Source organism: Eubalaena glacialis, chromosome 3, assembly GCF_028564815.1.
Source record: "Eubalaena glacialis isolate mEubGla1 chromosome 3, mEubGla1.1.hap2.+ XY, whole genome shotgun sequence".
NCBI classification, from domain to species: Eukaryota; Metazoa; Chordata; class Mammalia; order Artiodactyla; family Balaenidae; genus Eubalaena; species Eubalaena glacialis.
In genome coordinates, this window is record NC_083718.1 from 163,402,709 (window position 1) to 163,422,144 (window position 19,436).

The 19,436-nt window shown below is 43.9% G+C and overlaps 1 protein-coding gene across 8 annotated transcripts in view; it reads right to left on the reverse strand.

Moving 5' to 3' along the window:
* Positions 1–19,436, reverse strand: part of MACF1 (microtubule actin crosslinking factor 1) — a 339,529-nt gene that overhangs the window by 182,457 nt on the left and 137,636 nt on the right. For all 8 annotated transcript variants that reach the window (XM_061184457.1, XM_061184454.1, XM_061184455.1 and 5 more), the window contains exons 4-5: positions 17,606–17,683; positions 12,678–12,770 (exon numbers count right to left, since the gene is read on the reverse strand). In XM_061184457.1, coding sequence (XP_061040440.1) covers positions 12,678–12,770; positions 17,606–17,683 — 171 coding nt within the window. The remainder of the gene's footprint in view (positions 1–12,677; positions 12,771–17,605; positions 17,684–19,436) is intronic.

Below are 19,436 nucleotides of genomic sequence, written 5' to 3' on the forward strand. Positions count from 1 at the left end.
AGAAAACACCACACACCAGTATGCTTCTCACACTGAACAGCCCAAGAATCACACTGCTGTTGCTTCTGTTAAACTACAGATCACAGTCTACTCCCACCAATCTTTTCTTGGAGACTCCTCACCGAGTTGTGCAGAACCTTCCCGCTCCAGGGTGGAGATCCCACACCAAAAGCACCACAGTCACTTATGGGCCATTATCTAGAACTGATTTCCACTAGGAGTCCCTTCACATTTTATACTCCAAACTTTCTGAAAATCTCACACCGAATTATGAGCATGTATCCTAAATCATCGTGATGCCTCCACAGCTTCAACTTCAACCCCAGGAATATCAAAGGAGCAGTCCGTTCAGCAGTTGGTTCTGCCACAATTATGCTACATCTGTTCTGTACAAAGATAAAAGCTGACTTTGACATTCCCTCTCATCCGATGAACCTCAAATACACCCCACCCCCCGCAGCCTCACTGCCTCCCTCCCTTCCCACTTTAACACACACACACACACGCACGCACACACATTTTTATATGGAAAAGCCCAATCTGACATTCCCTCTTATCCAATGAACCTCAAATACACCCCACCCCCCGCAGCCTCACTGCCTCCCTCCCTTCCCACTTTAACACACACACACACACACACACACACGCACGCACGCACACATTTTTATATGGAAAAGCCCAACTTTGACATTCCCTCTTATCCAATGAACCTCAAATACACCCCACCCCCCAGCAGCTTCACTGCCTCCCTTCCCACTTTAACACACACACACACACACACACACACGCACACACACACATTTTTATATGGAAAAGCCCAAGGATGCCTCCTGCCCAACCGCATAATAAATATTTTTCAATGGCCATCTTTTCTTCCAACTGTTTGGAGTCTCCAAACTCTATAATAACAAAGGGCACTGAAATGGGCCTATCCATGGGGGAAATTCATCACCCAAAAGGTCATTTTAAGCACAGATCAGCTTAAAATTTACGTCTCTCCTCAGCCTCATACTGTTGATGACTAGCAGGGCACCTGTAGGTGGGCCACACTGTCTGCTCTGCAGACATCAGGGCAGCTGCCCACAGCCTAGCAAGGAAAATGCCATGCTCCATCTTCCACCTCTTGCCGCTCTGGGCGCCGAAGTTTTTATTTCTTCTGCTGCAGAGACTGACAGGCCAACAAAAGTTCTTCAGTCATTGATGAATTATAACTTTAGTCACCTACACAATCACACCCCTATGTGACAGACCAGACCCTGTGCCACCCAGGGTCTTGCTGAGTCTCCTTCCCTCTCAGTGTTCAGAGCTCTTGAATTCTCACTTGCTCCTTGACCCCTAAAAACATTCACAGCACCCACCACCTAAAACTACCACCACCTCCACTTATGTCTGAATATATATCTCACAAACAGAAACATGTTAGAGCCATAAACAAGTCCAATCAGAAAACAAACTGTTTCTAGCCTTGAACTTTCAAACTGCCCTAACTCCCTCTCTACCCCCTCCCCCCAGCTCTGGACTAATCTCCAGATAAATCCATGCCCTTCTCCTCTAATGCTGGAATTAGGAACCAAAGGAGGACTAGCCTCTCCACCTAAACACATGTTGAATGGGTGTTGTCATTAGCAGTGTCCCCAAGGGGGGAATTACAGCAGCTCCAATAAGAACATCATTCTCCAGGGGAGAAGAACAATCACACCCAAGTCAGTGCCTCACCCCTCACCCCTTCCACACTCATCTTGGAGTCAGCTAGGCCTCCCCATCACCCCCGTGCCATACCACAACTTCCTACAGCAGGGACGTTGATAAACAGACCTGCTGAGAGTTAAGTATTACCTAGCACTGCACCTGGAGAGATAACCCCACCAGATAGCTTGAGCAATTACGTGGCATGGTTACCCAGAGTCAGGGATTCCCCAGAGTCAACAAGACAGTTTCAAGCATCAAGGGGCAGACCTGAAACAGACTTTGCTTGTCAAGCGCAGCAGTCGCTAACTACTAGTACTTGACTAACAGGTAAAGTTTGAGAAGCAGCACCAAGCTCCTCACTGCTCGCCATATTCCACTTTCATAAGTTTGAGGCCAGTAATACAAACCACTGTTTGACTACCCCTTGAACATGCCCACCTACCTCCTCCAGACCCCCTAAGGGGGTGGGACTTGCCTCCAAAGAAAGGGTGCCATCCTCTTCTGAGAAGGACGTGGAGCTCTTTTCAGGCTCTGTATCTTTAGGCTGGATCCCTCGTAAGTGCAGCCCATCGCTGCCATAGCCAGAGGAGGAGGGCAAGATGCTCACAGTCAGGCCACTGATGGATAAATCACTCTGAGAAGCAGGCAGTCTGGGAAACTGGGGGGGCACTCGACCCACATGGGCAGGCTCTGTGCAGCTCTGGCCTCTCGACTGGGCCAGGAGTGATGAAGGAGAACGTTCCACAATCCAGGAACCGGTCTGAGGGGCACTTAAAATACCCTTGGTTCCTCCCCCTACACTCCATCCCTCGGAAAGATGGTCTTGATTTCCTGTGTCGGTGGGGCAGTCTGTCCTGGGGAAAGTGCTGCTCCCAAATCCAAGCTGAGAATCTCCTTTCTCCACTGCAGTCCCTCCATGCAAAGGCAGCAGCACAGCCCTGCTGCTGCAGGATGCTGTCCTCGGAAATTCCACCAGTTGGCTCACTGACTTCTCACAGTTCCTTTCTGCGGGGTTATCGAGCAGGTGAGCGATGACAGTCATCCCCTCTTCCAGGGAATCCCAGACCCCTCTGGCAACTGATGACTCATTCTCTAACAAAAGCTGAGCAGTCTGGATCTCCCCCTGGAATCTCTCCTTCACCTGCACGATCATCCCCTGATCTCCCACCCCTGAGCTGGGGGCCGAGTCCCCAGGCAGTAAAATGTCTGTGGGGGGTGGCTCTACCCCTCCCACTCCTTCCTCCTTTTGGAGACTCACTGTTAACTTCGTCAGGGTTTCCGTCTCTTCGATGACTCCCGTTCCTTGCAAGGGTTCTTCCTCACGAGGGACCTCTGGAGTAGGGGTTTTCTTCCCCCTCCACTTCCTTTTGAACCGAACCCTTTTCTTAGGAGATATGGGAGTCTTCTCAGCAACAGCTATTGAATCTTTCGGCTCCTTAACGCAGCCCAGCGAATTTCCCATTGCTTTCCTCTCCTAATCTCAGCAAAAACGCAGCTAAGCCAGTCCTGGGATCCCAGAGAAATCCCAACCTTGGCTTCATCGGATTAGATGCACATTTAAAAACATGCACTATGCCGGCGATCCCTCCAATTCTTCCTCCCTCCCTCCCCGCCTCTCTCTGTCTCTTCCAGCCGCTGCCGATTCAGACAGCCATCTTACAGGCTCAGAGCTGCAACAAGACAAATTCAAAGCATCTCACTGCAGTTCAGAAATCACTTGACCTAAAAGCAGACAGAAACCGGATTGGCTACAGCTTTCTCTCTCCAAATATGAGGTAATTGGAGCACTGCCTTCAGAAACACAAACAGAAAGCAAAAAGGAGCTAGAAACCAGGGGAGGGGAGGAATTAGGGAGGGCAGGAAGGAGGGAGGGAATGTAAGAGTAAATGGAAAAGGGAGGGGGAAAGAAAAGAGGCCCTGGGAGAAGGTAACGTGAAGGAAGGAGGAGGAGAAAGAGGGGAAAAGCAAGCCAGCGGCTGGTACCAACCAGGAAGGGAAGGGCCAAGAGGAACCAGGGCCGGGGACTATGGCCCCCAAACTGTGAAGTGAAACAGATTTCAATTGCTGCACCAAGATGTCCAAAAGAAAATATCAAGCAGGATTAACATACTCTCGATTTTTTCAGGTCAGAAACAATAAAATTATAACCAGAAGAGAGACCAGAGCGTAATCCTCATAGTTACAAAAAGAAACACAAGCTTTAAAGATCTAGTCTCCTGTAGCATTTATTTCCCTACTTTTGAGAGAGAGAAAGAGAGAAAGAGAGAGAGAGAGAGAGAGAGAGAGACATCTGTTAATTCTGCTGGCCAATGACACACAGAGGAAAAACCCGGAAATCGGCCTTGAGTACAGTATATGGATGCTCGGTAAAAAGGATACCACTTCCATATACAACAGAGAAGCAGCGTTTCTGCTGAACAATACTTGACACGAATGTCCAACAGTAATTACTGCTGCTACTGACAGCTAACATGTTTTTAGCATTTGTCATGTGCCACGCCCCATGCTAAGCTATAGATTGTCTCATTTAATTCCCACAGTAACCAAATGAAGTCAAAATTATTATTTTACACTTTACAGATAAAGAAACTGAGGTTCAAGAAAGTGGATTCCTTTGCTCAAGGCTACACAAAGTGGCAAAGCCAGAACATGAACCCCTGTTTCAGACTTTGAACTTCAAACCCTTGTTACACTGCCTTCTACCTTCAGCAAGGATGGAAGTCTGTACTCAGTTAAGTAAAACAGGAAGATACTCCACTGTTTTGAATTGGCAACTAGACTCACATGGACCAAGGGATGAAACAAAAAGATAACTCTTGCTCTTTGGGAGTAAGAGAGGAAGTCACTAAAATGAGGCCCAGATGGTTTTTACTCAGATTGCAGCAGGGCAGGAAGTCTGAATTAAAGGTCTAAAAAGTTGGTGGGACCTCCCTGGTGGTGCAGTGGATAAGACTCCGTGCTCCCAATGCAGGGGGCCAGGGTTCGATCCCTGGTCAGGGAATTCGATCCTATATGCATGCCGCAACTAAGAGTTCTCATGCCATAACTAAGGAGCCCGCGAGCCACAACTAAGACCTGGTGCAACCAAATAAATTAATTAATTAAATAAATATTTTAAAAAATAATTACAGGAATTACTTTAAAGCTCATCTTTAAAAGAAGAAGTCTAAAAAGTTGGATTCAAAAACCACCCTGTTGTGCCAGTGGGATTTGCCCACCCCAGTTTTTTTAATATAGCGTGTGACAGATGAGATAACAGCACAATCCAAAGGGCTCCAAATGGAGTGGAAGGACAGAGCTTATATGTGTTTCCTCCTGGTCAAATCTATTTATTCTATACCGAAAGGATCCAGACCACACTGCAGAGAGAAACAGTCGGCCTGGCTCTACGTAAGCCTACCCACCTCTCCTGGAGACCTGAAAAGTGCCCGCCACAAAAGGAAAGCAACAAGAGCCCCTAAGCAACAGCTCTTCCACAGCACTTCTGAGACCCTACTGATGCCCCACCTGCCTCACCATTGCAGGAGGTGTTCTTTCTCCCCTAAGCCTTTACAAAGGCTGACTGCGAAGCTGTAGCACCATCTGATGGCCACTGTAAACCACAGCAAGAAACAAGACAAGGTTAGCATGAGAGAGAAACTCAGTCAGACTCCAGAAAAATCACTTAATCAGCAAAAAATCTGATGTTACAATATAATTCTCCAGGCAGACACCAGGCCTCTACTCCTTCAACGAAGAGCACTGGAACTATGGAACTTCTCAGACGTACACCCCAAGGCTCAAGCTTGAATTTTGCCCATGAAATACAAGCAAACTGAATTCCTGAAAACGATCAACTCAGGGGCAAGAGAGACAGCCTCTGGATATGACTGCTGCTGCTGCAGTTTTCTCTGACAGATGGGCCTGACAGAGCTGGGCATACTTCTAGGAGCCTTTTCTTTCTTAAACTTCTGCATATGTTGGGCAAATCAGGCTTTCATTTCCTTCTGCTCCAGAGGAAAACTGGTCTAGGAAAAGAGCAGAGAGTTCAGCAAGGTAGACCTAGGTTTAAATTCCCAGTTCTGTTAACTTAGTAGCTAAGTAACTATCTTACTAAGTGATTAAGTCTCCTTACCTCTAAAACATGGATACTACCACTTACTTAATGGGGTTGTAGAGAGGGTTCATGGGATGGTGTCTTTAAAGTGCTTGGCTCCCTGCCTGGTCTACAGTAAATCCCTTTTCTCCTCATTTACTACTGGAGCTAAGAGGTATGAGGCACTCCACCACCATCAGGGTCCTAATATACTCTTTTTCTTGATTAGGCTCTAAGGAAAGTAGCTATGTTCTAACGTCCAAAGTTTAGGTGCTTGTTTTTCTCCATAGGGGCGCTGCTTCCCCTAGTTTACTAAGTTAACTCTGATCACAAGGACTTTCCCCTGGACCTTCTTCTCATCTAGCCTGAACTCTCAACACATGGCCAGCTGCCTTCTGGGAGAGCAGGTTTCTAGTGCCCACATATTTTTCATGTCTTCTCCTTTGGCTTTTTCTAGTTAACTGTTTACTGCTCATAGGTCTCCCACAGAGACAGCGGGCATGAAAGACTCCAGAGCAAAAAAGCTCATTCATTCACTCCACAAGCATGAATGATGCCTCATCTACATGCCAAGCACTAAGTGTCATAAAGTACACACAAATGTAAACCCAACTAAGACCACTCTTGACCTAAACTCCCAGACTTTTTAAATTTCAGAGTGCTATACATATACTAGTATTTAATAAACATTTGAAAGTTGGAAAGCTAATTTTGTCAGATTCTGATTTTTAAAGAACTTATCTTCTAGGAAAATCATAAATCCTAACATGTACCTTAAAACAGGCTTGGACAAAATCAAGAGATAAGAAATCCTATTATTAGTATCTGGATGTATAACCTAAAAAAGTCAGTTGGTCTCTGTGTTTCAGTTTGCTCATCCGAACAATGGGCACAGGAAAACAGACATCACAGTCTATTTATCTGGTCTACCTACACCACAGCTTCGAGGAGACCAATTTCATACAATATCCATTCATTTAACGAATACTTATTGAGTGAAACAAATAACCACGTTAGACAGCAGTATATGTCACACAACCCTGTAAGTCATACTGGCCTTCTGAGAGTGACTGAAAAAAAGGGAAGTATTCTGAAAAAAAAAAACCATATATAAAAGCAAATATAAAATATTAACATCTGTTTAATTTTGAAGGTGACTACACACATGAAGATCTGTTATATACTTTTCTGTACTTCTCTGGGTAATTAAAAAATTTCATAATTAAAAACTCAAATCGGGACTTCCCTGGTGGCACAGTGGTTAAGAATCCGCCTGCCAATGCAGGGGACTTGGGTTCAAGCCCTGGTCCGGGAAGATCCCACATGCCACGGAGCAACTAAGCCCGTGCACCACAACTACTGAGTCTGAGCTCTAGAGCCCGCAAGCCACAACTACTGAGCCTGCATGCCGCAACTACTGAAGCCCGCGCACCTAGAGCCCGTGCTCTGCAACGAGAAGCCACCGCAATGAAAAGCCAGAGCACGGCAACAAAGAGTAGCCCCCGCTCGCGGCAACTAGAGAAAACCCGCGCGCAGCAACGAAGACCCAACACAACCAAAAAAATAAAAAACAAAATCCTTTAAAAAAAAAAAAAAGAATACATTCTCCTGCAAACTAAAACCACAAGGAGATACCACTTCACACCCACTATGATGGCTATAATCTAAAAGACAGACAATTACAAGGATATGGAGAAACAGGAACTCTCACAATTGAGCTAGTGGGAATATAAAATGGTTCAGCCACTTTGGAAGACAGTTTGGCAGTTTCTTAAAAAGTTATATATAAACCTACCCCATAACCCAGCAATTCCACCCATAGGTATATACCCAAGAGAAATGAAAACATACATCCACACAAATATTCAAATCAACGTTATTTATAATAGCCAAAAAATGAAAACAACCCAAATGTCCATCAACTGCTGAATAAACAAAATATATGGTATATCCATACAATAGAATACTCCTCAGCAATAAAGGAATTAAGTACTGATACATGCTATAACATAGATGAACCTCAAGAATATTATGTTAAGTGGAAGAAGCTAGACACAAAAGAGCACATATTATAACATTCCATTTAAATGAAATGTCTGGAATAGGCAAATCTGTAGAAACAAAAAACAGATTAGTGGTTGCCTGAGGCTGGGGATGGGAATGGAGAATAACTATAAATAGACAAGAAGGACCTTAGTGGGATGATGAAAATGTTCTAAAATTGGATTATGGTGATGGTTATACAACTCATAAAAATCAGTGAATTACACAATGAAAATGGGTCAATTTTATGGTACATAAATTATACCTCAATAAAGTCGTTTTTAAAAAAGAATGTATTTTCTTAAACAAACAATAGAATGATAACCAAAAGATGTTTTAAAACAATCAGCTAACTATATGGAAAGGGAAGAAACAGGATGGAGGGGGCAGAGATGAAAGCTAGACTTCACTGAGCACAACTTGTGTTCACTTTTTAAAATTTCCCTTTGGAAAAGTGTATATGGTCTATAAAATATAAAATAAAATTGAAAGGGAAAAAAACAATCCCTAAAAACTGAAGGAATATAAAAACAAATGAACCTAATTGTGTATTGAATTAATGGCTTAACAACACAGAGAGAAGTTACTTCAAATGACTATAAAACAAAATTATTTGTACGTCCTTAGGAGATAAACACTAAGGACAAAAAGAACTGCAAAGAAATCACAAACTTTTCAGTAATCGTGTTGTTAATAATAACACTGTCATTGTTATTTTGATTCAAATATATTACGTACAATATATATGATTTTATATGCTATAATATATATATGATTTTATGTATGCGTGCATCCGTGTGCTTGTGTGTGTATGAAAAAGGGAAAAAGTAATGTGTTACTTAGATAGCATCAAGATTTTCAGCATAAGAAAAAAAGGATACAAACATAAAGTCAAAGAAGTTGAATAAAACTCTGTAATTCTGTTTGAATTAGAAACATCATTATAAATTCTTGACTTTTTTAAAAGAGAAAAATACAAGTGTTAGCTAGCTCTGTCCACAGAAAACGCCTAGAGACAGTGACGAACCCGGTAGCACTCAGATTGCTGTCAACAAAGAATTTCAGTTCCTTGGAGAAATTGCTAATCCCAGGCCTGAAACAGGAAATATACAAAAAATACCTGGAACAGCTCTTCACGCAAGAAATAAAGGACATTATCAAAGACTATGGGGATCATGACAAAGGACTCAGAGTCAACTTGAAAAAAGTCATTGGCCAAAGATGGAGCTGAGTATTAGGAAAAATGACAGCTGTATTTGATTAGAACACATTTAAGTCTGTTAAAAATCCATGAGTCACACTGATACTAAGGGAAAATAAATATCAACAAAGAAACTTTCATTGGTCTTTGGAGAAACTTAGAGAACCAACTAATTATTCTGAAAACTGGTAAAACAGAGGGAAAGACGAAAGCATTTATCTTGGTATCTTGCCTTTCCTATAAGAGCTATCTCTCAGGGTAATGGATAAGGTAAAATTCTACTTTACAAAAGAATTACAGAATTTTAAGTATCACCATTTTGCAACTTCTAATGAAATAATGGAACTAGCAATGACAAACAGTAGCTGCTAAACTTTTAGGTGAAGAGCTAACAGAGAGTGGATCTACAATGGATGGATCAGGCTGATAACACCTGAACCCACTAATCAAGCTTAACATCACGAAAAGACAGACAACAGACATTATGTGCCTTCTGATGTGTAGCAATAAAAGTATACAACTCGGGACTTCCCTGGTGGTGCAAGGTTAAGAATCCGCCTGCCAGTGCAGGGGACACAGGTTCAGTCCCTGGTCCAGGAAGATCCCACATGCCACAGAGTAACTAAGCCCGTGCGCCACAACTACTGAGCCTGAGCTCTAGAGCCCGTGAGCCACAACTATTGAACCCATGTGCTGCAACTACTGAAGCCCATGCTCTCTAGGGCCCGTGTGCCACAACTACTGAGCCCGCTTGCTGCAACTACTGAAGCCCATACGCCTAGAGCCCGTGCTCCGCAACAAGAGAAGCCACGGCAATAAGAAGCCCACACACCGCAACGAAGAGTAGCCCCCGCTTGCCGCAGCTAGAGAAAGCCCACGCACAGCAATGAAGACCCAACACAGCCAAAAAAAAAAAAAGTATACAACTCAACATCACCATCCTTGCCCGCTCCCCCCCACAAAAAAGGGAACCTGAGTATAATCCAGCCTCAGGTCTAAAACACCAGTTTACAGGCAATACAAGAGAGGGATGGAGGATGCTGTTAGAAAACATCCCAGAGATGTCACCAGCATCTTTACATAAATTGCATAGGACAAAAGACCTGATTTATTCAACAAACCAAAAGGGGAGAAAAAGAGGAGGGGAAAATTTAATACATGTGTGGACTTTGTTTGGATTCTGATTCAAACAAGCCATTTTTTTAAATGAGATAATTGGGGAAATCTGAACAATGCTCAGATATTCAATGATGTTAAGAAATTACTGATTTTTACAGTGTTATAACACTGTGGTTTGCTTAAATGAAGAGTCTTTCAGAGATACACACTGAAATATTTACAGATGAAATATGATGTCTGGGACTCCTTTCAAAATAACCTACTGGGGGGTTTGAGGAGTGGATCAGGATATAGACAAAATAACACTGGCCATGAGTTAGTAACTGTAGGGCTAGGTGATGGGTACATGGTGGTTCTATACTATTTTCTCTGCTTTTATATATGTTTGAAATTTTTCATAACAAATTTTAAAAGAGAGAGTAAGAGAGAACATTTTCCTGATGGAGTGTTCAGTTAAGGAACATTACCGCCATCTCCTCTGTCCCAGGAAAATTTTCATTAGCCAGTTCAATTTTCATTCCTTGGCCCCTGAATTTCCCGTCTGTTGAATTTAGTTGCAGTCAGGAGAAACAAAGACCCAGTGGACAGCTTCCTCTTACCTCACACCTATGAGGAATAACATTGGTCTCTCAAAGTGAAGGCAGGTTTGTGGTGAAATACAAACAACCAACAAAGTTTCTCTAAAAAACCCCTCTTTTCGTAAGGGTGCCAAGAGGGTAACTCTATGAAAGCTCAGCAAAGTTCTCGTTTCCACACTGCCAAGTTCATGTTCCTGGTTATCCCTATATCCGAAGCATGCCTGAGGGCATCCTGTGGTTCCACAAAAACACACGTTACCTCCACACTTTCCTAAGCCTACTTATGCTGCAGATTGCCAGCACTGGTTCCAAACCAGAGCCCCAAGAAATAAACCCTGAGCTCTCAGAATTTCTCAGATTCTCAGGAATTCTGGGACACCTGCTGTTCTGCCTTCACCCAGCAGGTGGCGCTGAATCCCCAACTGGGACATCACAGCAGCCACAGCCCTGGGAGTCACTGCCTTGAGATATTTATAGTAGCCTTTTCCCACCTGCTCAAGAAGTGCTCCCCTGGGACTTCCCTGGTGGTGCAGCGGTAAAGAATCTGCCTGCCAATGCAGGGGACACGGGTTCGAGCCCTGGTCCGGGAAGATCCCACATGCCACAGAGCAACTAAAAGCCCACGCCACAAATACTGAGCCCATGCCCACACACCACAACTACTGAAGTCCATGCGCCACAACTATTGAAGTCCGTGCCTAGAGCCCGTGCTCCACAAGAGAAGCCACCGCAATGAGAAGCCCACGCACCACAACCAAGAGTAGCAAGAGTAGCCCCACTCGCCATACTAGAGAAAGCCCGCGCACAGCAACGAAGACCTAACACAGCCAAAAATAAATTAATTAAAAAAAAAAAAAGAAGTGCTCCCTGTAATCGATCAGCCTTGTGTACAGCTGTTGGGTATAGGAGAATTGTCTGATAAATAGTTTTGTTTAGTCGAGCTAACGTGATTCAAGATAGTCTTCTTATAAAAATAGGGCTGTGATTTTCCAATAGCAATCCAGACTTGAAAAGGATTTACCTACTTAGGGGGGACCAACAGGAAGGCTGTGTGACCATGTGAACACTACCAACATGCCACTGTTCTTGGGTGTGATGGATGCTACAAGGTTGTGATTACAAACACATATACAAACCCAGAGACCAAGGTGCTTGCTATGAACTGAATGTTTGTGTCCCCTCGAAATTCATATATTGAAGCCCTAACCCTGATATGATGGTATTTGGAGGTGGGGCCTTTGGCAGGTAATTAGGTTTAGATGAGGTCATGGGAGTGGAGCCCTCATAATGGGATTTATGCCCTTATAAAAAGATGACGGACACAAGATCTCCTTCTCTGCATGCATGCCCCAAGGAAAGGTCATGCAAGGGCATAACTAGGAAAAGGGCCCTCACCAAGGAGCCAACCATGCTAGCACTCTGATCTTAGACTTCCAGCCTCCAGAAATGTGAGAAATGAATGTCTGTTGTTTAAGCCACCCAGCCTATGGTGTTTCATTATAACAGCCCAAACTGACTAAGACAGTGCTACAATTAACTAGGCTTGTTTAAGATCATTAGAGATGAGGAAAAGTCTACAACAAAGCAGGATTATAAGGCTTTGCTCCATCCTTCTAGAGCATCAAATCCAACATCTCTCCCCACCCCTCACATTCTGAGTCCCTGAAGAGCCAGTTTTGACTCAGCTGAGCAGACTTTTAATAACCAGACTGCCAATGAAAGGGCCAAAGCACAAACAAGTGAAAAGTCCCATTTCATCATGCAAATGATGAGGAAGTTCTGGGTTTACACTGCAAGAGCTTTGTCTCCAGGCCACCCTAATCTTCCTTTCCAACTCCCACTCTCACCCTCATTCACTGCCAAATACAGAGAAGCAAGCCTCAGTGTGCCCTTGGAAGGCAGAGCAACCTCTAACTCTTCCTAGGCCATGTCCAAACCAAGCAACCAGGACCCCAAACTTCATAGACCCTACCTGGAAGTGCAAAATAATGGTCCAGATCAGGCCCAGGGTCAGTTTGGGGTTGCCATCTGTGATGTCATCGTTGCGAATATTCACTAGTTTCACCTGAAAAAGAAACAAAAGCTGGTCTCAGAGCTCTGTGACATTTTTGTTTTGATTTCATTTTTATAGATTTTCATTATTTATATGCAGTTAAATTGGTTTTTTTGGTGTACAGTTCTGAGTTTTCACACATGTACAGATTTGTGTAACTACCACCACAATCAGGATAACAGAACAGGTACGTCAACCCGAAAAGGTGATCTCGAGCTGCCCCTTTGTAGTCAAACCCTGCCCCCACCCCTAAATCCTGGCAACCACTGATCTGTTCCCAATTTTGCTTTTTCCAGAATGTCATATAAATGGAATCACACAGTATGTAATCTTTTGATAATAGCTTTTTTTCACTCTGCATAATGTCCATGAGATCCCCATCCAAGGTGCTGCATGTAACAACAGTTTGCTCCTTTTCGTTGTGGAGGAGTATTCCACTATACCGATATACTACACTGTAATTATCCACTCATCTATTGAAGGACATTTGTGTTGTTTCCAGTTTGGGGCAATTATGAATAAAGCTCTGATACTCATGTACAGTTTTTTGTGCGAGCACATGTTTTCATTTCTCTAGGGTAAATTCCTAGGAGTGGGATTGCTGGGTCATATGGTATATGTTTAGCTTTATAAGAAACTGCCAAACTGTTGGGTTGGCCAAAAGGTTCGTTCGGTTTTTTCCGTAAGATGGCTCTAGTAGCACTTAGTTGTCTTTAACTTCATTCAAAACAATTTTGTTAGATTGTATTGTGACAGCTGTCATATCAGTGTGCATTTAAAAAAAGACTTATCAAAATCGGTGAATTTTTGTGTAACCATTTTAACGTTGAAGATAGAAGAAAAAAAGCAACATTTTGGCATATTATGCTTTATTATTTCAAGAAAGGTAAAAATGCAACTGAAACGCAAAAACAAATTTGTGCAGTGTATGGAGAAGGTGCCGTGACTGATCGAACATGTCAAAAGTGGTTTGCGAAGTCGAGATTTCTCGCTGGACGATGCTCCACGGTCAGGTATACCAGTTGAAGTTGACAGCGATCACATAGAGAAATTAATTGAGAACAATCAACGTTATACCACGCGGGAGATAGCTGACATACTCAAAATATCCAAATCAAGCGTTGAAAATCATTTGCACCAGCCTGTTTATGTTCATCGCTTTGATGCTTGGGTTCCAAATAAGGGAAAAAAACCTTCTTGACCGTATTTCCGCATGTGATTCTCTACTTAAACGTAATGAAAACGTTCCATTTTTAAAACAACTTGTGGCAGGAGATGAAAAGTGGATACTGTACAATAATGTGGAACGGAAGAGATCGTGGGGCAAACGAAATGAACCACCACCAACCACACCAAAGGCTGGTCTTCATCCAAAGAAGGTGATGTTGTGTATACATGGTGGGATTGGAAGGGAGTCCTCTACTATGAGCTCCTTCTGGAAAACCAAACCATTAATTCCAACAAGTACTGCTCTCAATTAGACCAAGTGAAAGCAACACTTGACAAAAAGCGTTCGGAATTAGTCAACAGAAAACTCATAATCCTCCATCAGGATAACGCCAAGACCGTAAGTTTCTTTGATGACCAGGCAAAAACTGTTACAGCTTGGCTGGGAAGTTCTGACTCATCCACTGTACTCACCAGACATTGCACCTTCAGATTTCCATTTATTTAGGTCTTTACAAAATTCTCTTAACGGAAAAAATTTCAATTCCCTGGAAGACTGTAAAAGGCACCTGGAACAGTTCTTTGCTCAAAAAGATAAAATGTTTTGGGAAGATGGAATTACGAAGTTGCCTGAAAAATGGCAGAAAGTAGTGGAACAAAAGGGTGAATATATTTGTTCAATAAAGTTCTTGGTGAAAACGAAAAATGTGTCTGATTTTTACTTTAAAAGCGAAGGCACTTTTTGGCCAACCCAGTATCTTCCAGCGTGATTGTACCATTTTGCAATCCCACCAGGAAAGCAACCTTGCAAGCACATGCTATTATGAGTTGCTTTTTAATTAAGTCATCACAGCCCTGACTTTTTTCTTTTTCTTTCTTATTTCTTCCAGGTTGAGAGAGAGAGAGATCTGCCCCTTGTCCCTCACTGGTCTCTTGCCTGCTCCTGCCTATTTCCCCTCCATTGTCGCAGACATCCCCACCTGCCCACACCTCCCATACCATATGCTTTACTCCTAAAATCTCATTCTAGCAACACGATGTGCACAGACACACAGGCCCTTCCCCCACCAGGGTGACCAACCATCCCTGTGTGCTGGAAACTGAGGGGTTTCCAGAGACGTGGGCCTCTCAGTGCTGAAACCAAGAGCGTCCTAGGAAAACCAGCCTACTTCCACTTCCACCTCCACCCCTGCGAGTGTCTGTCGTACCCTCACGGAGGTCCTAACAGCTGTGGCAAACCGTCCTGAAGCTGCCCTCCCTTTATCTCTTCAATTGAACTGAAATCTTCATGTACTAAAGAACCTAGTGATCTCAAACAGAAGCCTCACTTCTCCCTTACACTATGGTGACCGATGCTGTAAACTGAATGCTTGTGTTCCTCCAAAATTCATATTTTAAATCCTAACACCCAATCTGAAGGTATATGGAGGTGGGACCTTCTGGGGGTGATTAGGTCTTGAGGGAATGGAATTAGTATCTTTATAAGAGAGACCCAGAAAGCTCCCTCGACCTTTCCATCATGTGAGGTCACAGCTAAAAGCCATCTCTGAACCAGGACCTCACCAGATACCAAATCTGCCTCGATCTTGGACTTCCCAGCGTTCAGAACTGTGAGAAATAAATTTCTGTTGTTTATAAGCCACCAGGGCTGTGATATTGTGTTACAGCAATCTGAATGACCAAGACACCTGGGCAAATTCTTTCCCTTTTCTGTAGCTCAGTCTCCTCTTCTGTATATTGGGAGTGGGACAACCTGCTTCTGGTCTGAGTGCAGGTTTTCTAATCACAAGCAGCCCACAGCTGGCAGGCTGGCAGTATCAGCCAAGTCCACGTTCCTCAGTCCCACCTCTGTCAGCTTTCCCCTTGTTTTCTGAAGTCTACCTTCCTTGGCCAAGCCACCTTCCAACCTCTGCCAACCTCTGTTCCTTGGAGACTTCACACCTAACTCCTACCTTTCCTACCTCACCCTCTACCACCTTTCTTGGTAACTGTCACACTCATCTCGATGACCCAAGTATCACCCATCTGTACAACTCGTCTGCCTTCCCACTTCTGATGACTTTCATTTTCACTCTGCTTTGGATACCTGCACAGCTAAAACCTCACCATAAGCAAGAACTGCTCTAGAGTTCTCTCTGCCCTTCTCTGTGTCCACTGTTAACCGCTCACATTTTTACTGTAGCCGAGTAACCAATCTCCTCTCCATCCTTATTTACATTTCTAGCTAATCAGTTCTCCTCAATTCACCTTTTGCCCATTAAGGCCCTCTCTGGTTTCTTGTAACTCTACATACAGACATTCCAACGCTGCTCTCTCTGGTCCCCTAAACACGTCAGCCTCCACTTCTCCTACCTCTTTTCATTTATCAATTTATTCAACAAATATTATTAAGTGCTGATTATGGACCATTCATGATGACAGGTGATGAAGATAAAAATGTTAAGTAAGATCACGTTCCCTGTCCTCACGGGCCTACAATACATTAGAGCAAACAGAGAAATAACAATAAAGTAATAAGTATTATATTAGAAGCAAACTGCTATAGGAGTACACAGAAAAAGAATTTCCCAAGTTAATGAGAATTACTGATAAGAGTGACAAAAATGAACTAACTCCAAGAATATGTGTACCATCTAATGTCATCGTGACCGGTGCTGTTGCCTGGCGACTGCAGCTATACCAAATCTTTCCAAACAGCTCTCTAAGCAGATGATCTCTGACTCCCTCATCCATCCACCTTCCTCCTCTCCACAAACTTTCTCTGTGTCTTTATCCCTCCTTCCTTCCTCCTCCCTGTATCTCAGAAGAGGCATTTTTTCCTTTCTTTTTCAAAGAAACCACGTCAGCTGTGCTCTGTATCTCATCCCTCAATCCCTGGGCTTGGCTGCATCAATTAGGAAGCAATGGGAGGAAGAAACGTGTGTAGAAAGCAGCACGGAAGGAGCGTTAAACAAATGTCAGGAGACCTGGGTGGAAGTCCCAGCTTTGCTCTACCTTGTGTGATTTGGGGCGGGTCATTTCTCAGTTTCCTTTCGTATGAAACAAAAAGGCTGGACTAGAGGATCTCCAAGGCATCTTCCGGGGCTAACATGCTCTGACTCGTACTCCTCCTCACTCTCATTCTGTTTTCCTCTCTTCACTGCCTTCTCCCACTATGTCTAAAAATATGTTGCCATCTTCCTTCTTTATCTAGGGAGGGAAAAGCTTCTTTACTATGTCCTAAATACTCTTCTGCTCTATTGAGACTGTTCTCTTAAGTCACCAGTGCTGCACAGCTGAGACCTTCCCCTCAGCTCCATGTGCCGTTCAGCCACCCTGACCATCCCCTCACCCAGTTCTCATGATGATGGAGCACTCTGGTTTTCCCTCTTCCTAGACGATGTACCTTTTCCCATCTTCTGTGCTGGTTTATTTTTCATCTTCCCTTTGACCTCCACCCGAGGTGAGTCAACCTTTCATATCGTGCTCTTCTCTAAGACTCTCCCCCTCAGACAGGCCACAAACTCTATGTAAGGAACACCAAAGGATTTGTCCAAACACAATACAGCTGCTCACTAGCAAGCAAGGCTCAGAACGGCATCGGTCAGATTTACTGAGGACTTACCAGGGGCACTGAGAACATCTAGTGACCCGATGCCAACATTCCCTGGCAGAATGGGGAACACACGGGATACTCTTACCTGTCGCTGCTTTAGGAAGTCCAGGGCAATCTGCACATTCTGCAGCCTGTGAAAACGCATCCTGCCCTTCTCCCGGGGCTGCAAACAAACAAACAAAAGGGATGTTAATTTCAGCTGCACCAATTTACCCATGCAGACCTCTTTCCTCTTTCATTTCAAGGACTAAAAGACCACAAAGAATTCCTCATGATTGAAGCCAGGCGTGGGAGCATCACATAAAGCACCCCCCAGGGCAGGACCTGTGTGTGTTTTCACCATGCTTGCTGAGGCTCCAGAATGCCTTGTTTACCACTAGGATCCCCGTGAACACACAGCCCGTGTGAATGCAAATGCTTAGGTAGTGCCGCAGCTCCTCTACGGGTTCTTCTGCAGTCGTACGTGGCAGAACTTGATTCTGGATGTGACGTTAATGGGAACAAAGACTTGCCTCTATGGCTCCCAGAATCGCAGTTAAATGCTATTGTAAGGAAGGGCAGAAAGTCCTAATTGCATACTGCACAGTAAGGGACAGAGCCAACTGTATTACAAACCTGGCCAAAGAAACTAGAGGTAGCCAATTTTACACTAGGGAATGAGGAGTTACACATGCTCAACAAGCAAGTGAAAAAACCTAAAATGGAAGGCAGAAATCAGGAAGAAACCTATTTTCTAGGAAGATGGGTGTTGGTGTAGCAAAGCCACCCTTTACCCCAGTATGAAACACCCAGAGCAAACAAGACCTTGATGATGTAGGGCTGTTCAACATGGTCCTCCAAAGAAAGGTATTTCCTGCCAGTCACTCAGTTCTGGATGTCATACAAGCCACAGGGGAGAGGCCCACCTTCACCCAGTGCCCCTGGTGCCCGTCCCCACGGCCTCGTCCACTGCTCAACTCCTATCCATCCAGAAGTGCAGGAAGTCTGTTTCCCCCGTGGGTACAGGCAGGGACGGCTACCTACCTCTGGAACATTTTCTCCTGCTCACTTTCCAATGTTGTTTTTATTTTACTACAATTGGGACTAAAACATTACTCTCACTAGATCATACCCAATTCATTTGTAAATGTCAAATTGGTACTAATTAAAGGCCAATAAAATACAAGGTAGCTCTGTTGTGGGCACCTGCACAGAAGAAACACTGCCCCAGGTTGAAATGGGCAAAAAGTAACCCACCACGTGGAAAGATGGGGTGGAAGCATCTCTGTGGGGGTCCCCTAACCCTTCTAAGCAAAACCCCCAAACCAGAGTAATCGACAGAGAGGATGAGGCCTCTCTGTGAAACAGGATAACTTCATAAGTCAAAGTTTTAGGAAAAATCTTCTTAGTGAGAACCTCTTCTCAGTCATTTCAGCTAAACTAATTGTGACTACAGCTTAGAAGATGACAGAGCCTGTGAAACTGAAGACTCTAAGGCAATGGGAAGGGAGATCAACGAGGTGAAAAGATGACTTTAAGAGGACAGGGAATGGGGATATTGCCTAATCCCTATTTCTGGAGAAAGATCACTATAACTTAGAGCCTGCAAGCAGAAAATGGCCCTCTTACACACTCTAATCTTTACTCCTAAGTACTCCCCACCAAAAATACCCTTAAGAACATGCAAGTTAAATATCTGTCCTCTACAGCAACTAGAGATGTTATTGACCAAGCAGAGTATCTCCATGCAGTGAGTGGTTTGCAAACAACAGGCTCTTCTGAAAACAAATGACATGGTGTGTGGTGAGAACCTGGAGGCCAGAGAGATGGAGAGTCCCCGTTAGTCTGGAGTGTGGAGTCATAAGCAATAACTGTCATGCTGTCAACTAAGCTTCCCACGATTCTGCAATCTAGACTCAGACAACATTGCAAGGCCA